The following is an 11913-nucleotide window of genomic DNA, read 5'->3' as shown; positions in this document are numbered from 1 at the left end:
TTGTTTTTTCTTTTTTTTTTCTTCACAACATGAATGTTGTTTCTTCTTCTCTTGTTCCAGTCACGCTTTTGTTGCGAAACCTTCACACTTCTTTTTTTAAGATTCTCTCACAATCTTTCTCTTGTTACGCTTCTGCCACAAGCAATAACCAACACAAAGTCTACCACACTTTGTAAGACTTCCAAGTTTCTGCCACAAACTCTTCAATCACCATGTTTCTGCCAAAAATTCTCCCTTAAGCTGAAACATAACCACTCAACTTACCTTGTCATTCTAAGTTTCTAAATTCTAGTCAATTTAATCAAACCGTACCAGTCCTTTTTACTGAAATACCTTTGATCCGCCATCAAACTGTACCAATCCTTCTTGACTGCAATACAAGCTTTGATCCTCCATCCTCATTGATTTCGAATTCATGACTTAACCCTTTGAAACAACCACTTACCCTATAACTTCTTTACCTTCACCAAAAACTGCTTTCTGCAACGTCTCTTCCAGAAAACTGTCACATTTTTCCACTGTTATCACACTTTTGTTACTGTCCCTAACTGTGACTGTTTCTTCTGTTACATCTTTGTAACAATTCTTCAATAACATTTAACTGTCCTTCAATCACACTATTGTTCGTAACAGTTCTCGCAACTGTAACATTAACCTTTCTAACACTCATTCTGTTACTATTTCCGAGTAACACTTCTGTCCAACTGTGACAATTATTCAGTCACGCTTCTGTATCATCAGCAGAATCAACCAACTGCTTCTTTGTCCAAACTTGAACTCAAGCTTCCCTGTTTTCCTACTCGAACTTCTACATCTCGTCTAATGAGTACCAACTCCATGGCCGATTACAGCGAACCTTCATCAGCCATTCACTGCCAAGCTCCTTCACGAGTTTGAATCTCACGTACCGAACTTCCTTTTTATGTTGACTTCTAAAAATAATTCAATCAACCCATGTTTCCTTATTAACTTCGATTCACGTCAGAACCCTAACTTTTTTTTTTTTTTTTTTAAACGCGATATCTACTGCCAACCATCTCTGTCCTACCATGAGCTTTTTATTCCATCTTCATCTTTTAAAAATAGCAGCAGATCATCATCTTCACTGCCAACAATGACAACATCATAACCTCTCGACTCCATTGTCGATAATCAATCACAACCATGAATCTCCGATGACAGTGGCATCATCATCGCTGCAGATAAACAACCACTTCCTTCCATCTTCTTCTATGTATTCTCTGCCATTAATCATAACCCATGCTTTCTAATCAATCACAAATATTAAAAACTTTCATACTTCAGCCATCAATCATCAAAATCAACGGCAGAAGTCAAATCCTTCTGTTCATGTCTTCTCCGTTCAAACCCAAACTTCAATTCCTATTTCCCAAATCAACCACAGTCGAAGGAAGCATCTCTTTTTCTAAACCTAAAATCATCAGAGATCTATTTCTTCTTTATTTGGTATTTTTCCTCCGTAAACTTCATACTCACCTTGCTTCAAATCCTTCTTTTCTTTCAATACCCTCACGAGACAGACAACAAGTCACGGCGTTTTTTTTTTTCTTTTTTTTTTCTTTTTCTTATTGCACCTTTGTAAACTCTTTCCGAAAAGCTCATCTGATTTTGCTCTTCCTCTCCTCTCTCCCTCTCACCTTGCTCTGATACCATGTTAAGGATCGAGCAAGAGAGAGGAGAGCATAAACGCGGAAGCATAAAAGACTACATTGATAATAATTCGGTGTGTCAACTTTCATGGCTCAACAGCCTATTTATATTGTTCACAAACTTGACGACCACTCAAGGTACTTTCCTAACTTAGATCAAACTCTAAACATATACACTTTCCTAATATAACTCTCACAACTTAATGTGCATATCTCCTAAATATAGACTCTCATATATTATTTCCTAATATGTTTCTTCCAAACTTTCGTGGAAATTGGGCCTTTTAAAGGGTTGGCCTTATATTTTGACAGCGATGTTTAACCAGCTGAAAACCCATTTGATCGCTTAATATAAGTCAGCTTCTTCCTATTTCAGGATTAGGGTTCTGACTTTTGATGCGGTTTCGTAAATCACAAAGCCTTCTTCTGGAGAGAATTCAATGGAGTCATACAACTGCCCTTTCCCAGAAGATATCATCACAGATATACTTTCTCGAATACCTGCCGTGTCTTTATTATCCCTAAAACAAGTATGCAAAACATGGAGAAATCTTTTGATTAGTCCTAACTTTGCTCGAATCCATCTTCTGCGTCACCTGCAATCAGTTGATCGGGATATTCATGGTGACGATACTGGTTCTTCTAAGGTGAGTTTTCTTTGCTTCCAAAGACAGTTAGAAAATCCTTATGAAAATTCGATCTACTATAGAGAGTACTATGATGATAAACTTCAAAACTTGTCGAAGAAGAAATTTAGATTAAACTTTGCGGGTTTCCTAGTTGGTTCATGCAATGGCTTAATTTGTTCGTCTTGGGACTATCGCCTTTATGTCGATGAATCGATCAGTGGTAGATTATACAGACTGTTCATCCATGTCTCTGTCTTTAATCCCATTACCGGAGAAGAATTGAGCCTTCCAGAACTATCCATCCTTGATAATTTTGTGAGTAACAGATTAATATTTGTATCAGGGTTTGGTTATCTTCCTTCAACTAATGAATATAAGGTTGTAAAAATTTATTACGATGCGACGAATCCAACTAGAGTTGGAAAGGTCCATGTATACACTCTTGGTGGGGAAAACAGTAGTAGTAACAATAGTAGGCAATGGAGAAATAAACGTGAAATTCCTTACAACTTTGGACATTTAAATGGTGTTTTCATCAACGGAGCTCTTCACTGGGTGGAGCACAACGACGGTAATAGAGGAAGGATTATAGCTTTCGATTTGGCTAGGGAGGAGTTTTTTGTCGTCAAGTCACCACCTAATTTCTTCGAGGTTAGTATTGCAAACAATTATCAACTTTGCCTGTTGGGAGGTTGTCTGGGCGTTTATCGCAAGAAAGGTTATAATATTAGGCAAAATGTCAGAAGCTGGGATATATGGGTTTTGAAGAAGACGAATAAGAATATGATGAGTAATGTAATGGAGGAGAACGAAGAATACTACGACTACAGTTGGAATTGGGTTAAGATATTTAGTATAGAACAGGCGGAGTTGAGTCATCATGATTGTGAGCCGTTGGCTGTCACCAGGAGTGGTGACGTTGTATTTAAATCCTGTGAACGATCTGCATTGTGTATTTATGACCCAAAAACAGCAACTTTTAGAACATTATCTTGTGCTATAAGTAGGGATCGGAGAGAAGAACCTACTAGCCTGTTTCATCATGTAAACACCTTCGTTTCTTTAAAAGGTATGGCAAGAGAACTGCAAGAAACATAGTTGGATCGTGAGGCATATTACGCTTGAGAGTTTTCTTTACTGCTACTATATATCTTTGTTTTGATTTCTTTTGTTAAATTTATGGAGATGCTTGTCTTTGTTTTTCCACAGTACTTTGAGTCGGCATAATATAATTTTGTTTACGACTCCCCTGTTATACTATGTTGTATGAGCCTTTGTTATTCGTCAGCCTTCAGCACCAAGTCCTTTCACAAGTGATGATACCCCTAAGCCTGTAATGAAAATATGATATCTGCAAAATTTAAAGAAACTAATGGATGGACGCTTTTGATGCCTAATTTTTTTTTCTCCGTCTGGGTAGTTGGAAGTGCCTAGACGAGAAAAATGACACAGTGATTCCAGAATTTTTTTTTTTGCTTTTAGTTACCGAACAGACTATTGTTGAAAACATAATAGTAAGAAAGCATTCCACTGTGATTTAAAAATGGCAGATTTATACCAAAAATACCACATCTAAGGGGAAATTTGAAGTGTTCCCATCTGGCAGTGAAGTACTGGAGAATATTACGACTCCTCTTGGAGTTGGAGCAGGATATTTAGTATACGTGAAGCGGACTTGAGTTATTATGATTATCTACCGTTGGCACTCAGAATGAGAGGTGAAATTTTATTTAAATCCTGTCAACGATTTGCATTGTGTATTTATAACCCGAAAACTGCAACTTTTGGAACAATATCTTGTCCTATCAATAGGGATCGGGAAGAAAACACTACTTGCATGGTTCATATGAGAATTGCAGGAAATAGTTGTTATGCGCCAGAGTTCAGTACTATCTTTCTGTTGATGTTGTTATTTTGAATTAATCAGGATCTTTTCTTTGTTTTCCCAAATTAATCTTTTTTCAGTTGGCACGATATAACCTAGTTTTGGATTTAACTTTCATCTGGAAATGTTTGTATTTTAGCCATTAGGCTAAGTTGATATACATGGATTAGCAGCCAACAGCCCAAACTCCTTGCTAGTAATGAAAAAAATATGATCTCTGCAAAATTAGAGAAAGTGTGCGCGTGCGTGAATCCGAACATTTGGAGTGCTTGCCGGTAAGAAGAGATGGTGATACTACACAAGTGTTTTGATTTGGACTTGGATTGGAAATTCAAATGGACAGTGCTAAACTGCCCTCTAGATGATTAGAAATGTGAAAGATCCAGACTTGAAACTCAAAGACCCAGATCCTCGTCTGCAGAATGTAGTGCAATGGCATCAAAGAGAATTCAAAACGGAATTGACGGACCACGAAAGAGATCCTCTCACCCTTCTTAGACTATGTTTCATTCACAAGCTACCACAACGGAACCAACAGACAGCCACCAGATTACCCATTCAAGCTAGAGCTACACTGGATACTGATACTCTTGCTTGCAATTGCATGGACCAAATATACAACTAAAAAAAGTCGAGAAATGAAATTACTAAAATAGAGTTAAATCAAGCAGTAACTATCAGAGCTAGAGACCTGCACCTGACTATCCATTCAAGCCACCCGAGGTTGCTTTCTATACCGAAGTCTTCGGTCCAAACATGAATAACAACAGGTGTGTATTTCCTCAACATTTCCAACGAACGTACACTATAATCCAGCCTTTACTGTATTTGAATCAGCAAGCAGTGAGCAGACTGACAAATATACTGTCAGTACCCCTAAACTGTCACCACCTAATGGAAACCAACCAAGTAAAAATAAACTGTGATGCTTATTGTGACAGGACTAAAACTGGTGGACATGGTCTAATAATCACAAGAACATAATTCTGGAATCTGCTGTTCCATGTGAGCTAAGAGGCACTGTCGAGGATATTGCTATTCTACATTTACTAAAATTGTTTGAAAGTTGGAGATGTATGCACACAAATATACTGGCTAATTAGTGTGCTGAGTGCTGATGGATTGCCTAAGCATGCACGGAAAGAGGGCATTTTTAATAGTTGGCTAGTTAGCTGTCCAAGTTTTCTAACTGAATCTATCCTGTATGACATGTTACAAGTTCAATAAAATCTCACTTTGCATCAAAACAAATAGATAGAAAATAATAGAATTACGGACAAGAACTACTCAAACACGAAATTTTCAGACCCGGCCGAGCGTAATGATGCATTTGCAGAAGCGAATAGAACAAACAAAACACATACCTACGAAATAATTCTCTGCAAATCAAAGGCTAAATAATATCAGAACATGGAGGTTTTTATATTGAGAACTCCAATTAAACAATCCTAGATTTCCTAGTTTTGGAGTCATGATGACCTAAAGAAAAGTATTGATTCAAAAAGAAATGATCGAAGAAAAGTGATGGAAACATAGGCCCTTGGAAGAAAACCAAGTTGAAACTTAGAATTAGGATGTTCTCGATGTATGAGAAACCCCAAAAAGAAAAATTTGTGTATTTATATATTAAAGATTAATAAAGATAGTCCTTTGAATACAAGGAATATAAGCGATACAAAATATACAAAACTTAATTACAAGATTTTCTATAAACATATCTAAGGAAACTAGAAACATGCGTGACTTAGCTAGTCACGTCTGTTATATGTCTATCAAATCTTGAGTCAGCTGTTGTGTTGAGTTTAGATTCAGAATGTGTGTCTATATATACTTATAGTATTATAAGCTGTTGTGTCGAGATTTCTATTGAAATATCGCATCTGCGTTACAGTTCAAGATTTGTCATCTGATCTTAAATATGTATCGTAGTTCAAAATATTTTATTTGTGACTGAAATTTTGTATATTTACCTTAAGTACACCTTCGCAGTTGTGACAAAAATGGATCCCATCGCTAAACGTGGGTACTAGTATTATTACTACGGGTACCATATCAGAAATTCATCCGTCAGATTGTTATATCTTATATTAATTGATACCTTTAGCCATTAATATTACGTACATTATACTTAGTGACCCAGAATCTATATTTTACACCCAAAAATTTTGCGAAACCAAAATCTTGCACGGTGACCCAAAATCTACGCAGCCGCCTAAAGGACCAAACACGACTACAATTCTTGGTGCGGTGTCACTTAAAGCATGCCTCGCGATATATAAAACGTACCACTACGCCGAAAATTTCCCTAATTCCTAAATTTAGCTGCCCTATATGTGTATCCCTGTGCCGAAAAGCTACTAATTGAAGGAAGTATTCCTTGTGGGCCAAAGTTTATTTAGTGATTCAAAATACATATGCCTATGTTTACTTTGACCAAAATCTGTCTCGTAGCCCTAAAATGTACAGTATCGTGTTGTTCATGAAAAGGTACAAGGTATGTGGCCTGTGGGTACAGAAATGACGGAGTGTGCAACAGTTGAGTTTAGTGGTAAGGAATCCACATTGAGGGCCTGGATATCGAACCCCAGCAGCCAAATACAGACCTAGTGTAAAGTATAGTATAGCACCGTGATATGCCAGGGGTTCTTTCAAGAGAAAAGTATCAAGCTTGAAGCATTATAACCGATCCAAGTAACCAGGTTATGGTTGAAGCTGTAGGAACAATGAATTATATACTAAAATAATGCGAACTTTTAATGCTGGAGTATTTAATGCGAACCAATTCCAGGCGCAAAAATTTCATACGTAATAAAATTCTTTATTAATAAAATAAGCATCATGCAATGCCTAACAACTTAAACTGGAAGATGGAGTTCAGAGGGAGATAAAGAAAGATCTTAATATCTAGACTCATGTGATCCGTAAAGGACCAGTACAGCATCCTAATCCTGTTCCGCAACAGTCATACGTTCATTGTCCACTCCCTATATGTCTTCTTCGGAGAAGAACAATTGAGCTACCGAGAAAACATCTCGCATATCATATTTGGAAGGCAAATCGTCATCTTCATCTGTCCAAGTGGGCGAGGCAAGTATTGTTGGCATCGTCTTTAGCACAAATGACTCGTTCATATACCCTGTATTAACCAAAAATGAAGAATGGCCCAGCTCTCCAAAGCTTCTGGTTTGGATATTATACCACCAAACCCAATGCCCGCAACCAAGCAACACAACATTACGGTCTACCGGACTGAAGCCTGAAACCTGAATACATACAACATTACATAACCGGGAACAAATTTCTGCGAAAGTATCGTCAACAAAAGTATCCTTGTGCAACATTTCCCTTTTGTCCTCATCAAGCGCCCAAACACTTACCGTTATTTGCATCCCAGTGACTTCAGATGTAGCGTAACAAATCTGTCCTTCTGACTCTCCAAGAGTACGACTGAAACAGCTCTCAAACTCATCATCAAACTCATACAGGGTAAATCTTTTATTCGGAAAATTGATCAACCTACACCGATGTTCATTACTTCCATTGTTCTGAATGTTCTGATAGAGATTATAAACTAGCATTCTATCATTATTTTCTAGCATATACAAAACACCATTAAGAGTAATTACACTCTTATGAAACCTATACGAGACCTCTTGATCACACGAAACTTCAAAACTTATCCATTCACCGAAATCAGAATCAAACACATCGACAATAAATTTCTCCGAAGACCATAATCTTGGAATACATACAACCTTGTAACAACAACTCGCAGATAGCGATGAATACTCACAAAATATACCATTATATACATATTGACTAGCATCATATCGCAGTGGTGAAGGAATTGTAATCCAATTTCGAGTAAGTGGATTACAAACATGATACCTCCCCCTACCATTTGATTGGAATGAAAAACAAAGTACCAGACCATTACTAGAACTTAACAGGAATAGTTTATCTCCTTTCAATAGTTTCTCATTTACAAGAAACTCAAAAGAGAATCCATAATCATTTCTAGATATTAACCGTGAATGTGAATCTGGATATGCATTTCTGAATCTGGATGGGTGGCGATCAAGATAGTGAGGAGTATGTATATGATATTGAATCCAAGGAAGAAATTTGTTGTTAACTTGGAACCATTTGGTAATAAAATTTGGGTTTGAGAGGTTAGATAACCATTCCTTTGAGACTGACTTAAAACGATAGATTGAAGTTAGAGGAAGATGAGCAAAGATCTCAACCAAGGCATCATTTGTTAATGATGAAAAAGTAGTTGAAGAAGCCATCTTCCAATCAAAGTAGTTGAAAAAAACAGGTTGCAACGATTCTTTCAAATAAAAACGTTCTGAGAATTTCAGGGAGTGAATCAAAATAATTCTCTGAAATAAAAATGTTTGGCTGAGAATTTTCAGGGAGTGAATATCATAAGTTATATATAACAGCTGGTGATTTACGAATCCGCAGGCATATCGTTTGACTTCAAATTTGGAATCTTCCTACTTGAATAAATTATAGAGATATTCACATGGGAAGAGCAACAACCTGAGTAAGACGTGCTGTCCAAGAATTTATATTTTAATTCAGTACTGCACAATCTGTCTAATCTGTAGAATCTCCTTGTTATTTAGTAGTCGATTAGTATCCAATCAACGAGGTAATTTAATAAACTATTGGATGTTCAAGCCTATTTTTCCTTCCAAAAAAAAATCCACTCTTCTTGTGGAGAATTTTTGATGGAGGCGTTTTTTAAGAGAGCTTTGGACAATGATATGTTGACACATGTCTTTGATATTAATTGACTCATATGAATTATGTTCCCAAAAATACACACCAATTAAGATAAAAAAAAATTCTCCGAAAATACACTTCTTTTATATTTTTGGAAACATAATTCATGGGAGTGCATTAATATCAAAGATGTATGTGTCAACATATCATTGGTTCCCATGCCACCTTCAAAAAACATCCCCATCAAAAAATTTCTATTTTCTTATGTCCCAAGTTAAATATTAATAACCGTAAGTGGAGCCATGTCATTTGTTTACGCGTAAGCATAGGCTTTTTACCTAAATACGACATATTTAAGTTATATATAGTCGAGACTCCAAACCTTTTCATGTGATTTAAAATGTGCCTCGATCGTATTCCTTTTTTTTTTTTTTTGAAGGAAGGAGGGGCTTTGAAGAGTCCCTAAAATTTATTTGACTACCTCATTCAAGTTGAGGTTTGAAGGATTACATAGAAGAGGTGTTACATAAATACACCCTCTTGTTTCATCATTATACATTGCATATTGACACAACAAGCATGCAATGTGATTTACATTTGTTGAGATTACATAAAACCAAATAATATGGAAGAGACTAACATGGGTCTTGATCCTAAAAGTGACAAAGAAGATGCTCCAAGGAATAACTTGATCATTTCCCAAATCGGGTTGCTCATTTATTGCATACTCCTCAATTATCACATCTATAAGATTAAGATTTTTCTTCATTTTAATTTCCATATCACATACCTTTGTCTCGTTCATCAGAGAAGAAGTTGTATCCAAATCAGTTTGGTATTCGAATTTTTGTAACGGAAAATCCTGAATAATCTTCCACACGAACAACAAAATCAGATTTCGTCCAACATAACATATTTTCTATGTTCTTCCTTCCACTAGTTTGGAATGGTGAGATTGCAGAGACAATAATTGAAGAAAAACTCTGCTGTAACAAATCCATATATTGATTATTTCATAGAATCTCATTAGAAAGCCCCAATAACAATAAAAAACCGCTATATAAGCGTAATGGAATAACAAATGGCATGTAGTAGTAGCCATTGATAAATTTATTGAAACTAAAACAAGAAAAATAGAAATCTAAAACCTAAATATTGGAAGAACACAATATTTTTTATTGAAAAATAAAACAAAAAACTACTGTTCCCTAGATTTACTCGGTGAATCTAAGATCAACCGAATAAATCTTGATTAAACAAGAAGATAATGGAGAAAAAATAGGTTGGAGAGAAAAATTATGATAATTATTTAGGAAAAATGGTTATGCAGAGCCAGAAAGAGAGAGAACTCCAGCTGTGTGTTTCTTTTAGGTTTTGGTTTACCTTTTCCTCGATCGTATTCCAAAATGCTTCATTTGTCACTGAAACTTCACCAATTTGCCTAAAATATGATCTAATATATGCCTGCCGTGTTTGACAAAATAGCTTCCAAGCCAAAAATCCTTCACGGCATGTCATTAAATTTGCCCCTAACTCCTAACGCCCAAAATTTACCATTATATACATATTGACCAGCAACATATCGCGGGGGTGAAGAAGTTCTAACCCATTTTCTGGATAGATGGGAATCATTTGATTGAAGCAACACCATGTGGCTGTAGTTTAGTGGGAATCATTTGTAGTAACCACAATTTTTGTTTTTTGTTTTTTATTTTGTATGGATTCTATTTCCGTTTTTAGTTACCTCGTCCCGGGTTTGGAGCACGTACCGTACCTATGCTTTTCCGCACTTCTACAAACACCAACATCAACAAAAGAGTTGCTTTTCTTTCGATGAAATGAACATTTCGTTGAAACTAAAGGGTCAAACAGAGAATGACTCAAACTTGGGGAGAGCCGATTAGGTCCTTGAAACGATCAGCAAGCTTAGAACTATTTTACAGATTCCACTCAGTTAGTACAATGGCGATTCCCATTATAAGCTGTTAGGACTCTTAAGAGGCGACTGATGTTCCATGCAGTAATTTAATTAACCAAACCAAAATTGCAGGTTAGACCTCACAGGTGACAAGGAAATCACACAAGAGAAAGTCTAACCTTTCAGTGTTATTCCAGAGATAATAACCATATATGTTAGGGCAAGTTCTATTTACTGGTTTCAGTGCTATCTAAGCCAGAATTTTCAAGGGCCGGTGACAGTTGCTGAATTAATCGCCCTTTGTTCGACTCACTAAGACCGTACCCAAGAAAGAAAAAAAATGCCTCACTTTTATGGCGCGTTTTCCACGGTATTCTAAACCACTCGTATTGCTTATGGCTTTTAAGATTTCATATTTCCTTTTCTGTTGACGAGGTCTTCTTTGGTTTGTTCGGTAGATAAGGAAACAAATAAAGCTTACATGATAAAATTTAAGATTAATTGTAAACAATAATACTTCGAATTAAATAAAAAAAGAGAAAATAATTATCATCTGAATTAATCGCCCTTTGTTCAACTCATTTCCCTGTATTCCACTCGACGACACCATTTGTACTCTCCAGAGAAAATAACACCTCAAACCACCACCTGATATTCAACCAACATCAATTCCTTCTGCTCTTGTAAAACACCTATGATATCTCTTATCTAGTGTCGAGATTGAACAACCACTAGCCACAGAACCAACACCATATCTCAGCAACATCAAGTTCTCTGTTTATCTCAGCAAACATCTTTTCTTTTAAGACCCAAAATCGCACTGAATCTTATCTCAACAACAACATCAAGTTCTGCCAATTCAAACATAAACTTCTCAATGTTTCAAAAGCAATTCCTTAGTTCCAAAATCAGCGGAGAAAAATTATGGAAAAAAAGAATTAAATTGTCTGTTAGAGATAAGAATGGAAATCTACAAAGCAAAAATTGAAGAAAAAAAACCTAAATCACGTTCAAGCCCTATCTCTGATTCATACCCATTCTTCAAAACCCCTAATTACATCTATAACAGTAGTTTAT

General features: G+C 36.2%; 2 protein-coding genes across 2 annotated transcripts; one reads left to right on the top strand and one right to left on the bottom strand.

Annotated features, from left to right (window-relative positions):
- Positions 1-2110: 2110 nt before the first annotated feature.
- Positions 2111-3397, top strand: LOC113311307 (F-box protein At3g07870-like). The gene has a single exon (XM_026560145.1). It carries the CDS (start codon positions 2111-2113, stop codon positions 3395-3397), a length of 1287 nt encoding a protein of 428 aa, XP_026415930.1.
- Positions 3398-7168: 3771 nt separating this feature from the next.
- LOC113311306 (putative F-box protein At3g23970) lies at positions 7169-8476 on the bottom strand. Its single transcript, XM_026560144.1, has one exon. It carries the CDS (start codon positions 8474-8476, stop codon positions 7169-7171), a length of 1308 nt encoding a protein of 435 aa, XP_026415929.1.
- Between the last annotated feature and the right edge of the window lie 3437 nt (positions 8477-11913).

The sequence above is a fragment of the Papaver somniferum genome, chromosome 9, assembly GCF_003573695.1.
Source record: "Papaver somniferum cultivar HN1 chromosome 9, ASM357369v1, whole genome shotgun sequence".
Lineage (NCBI taxonomy): Eukaryota > Viridiplantae > Streptophyta > Magnoliopsida > Ranunculales > Papaveraceae > Papaver > Papaver somniferum.
Note: the sequence above shows the minus strand (reverse complement) of the source record. Positions and strands in the feature narration are given on the sequence as shown.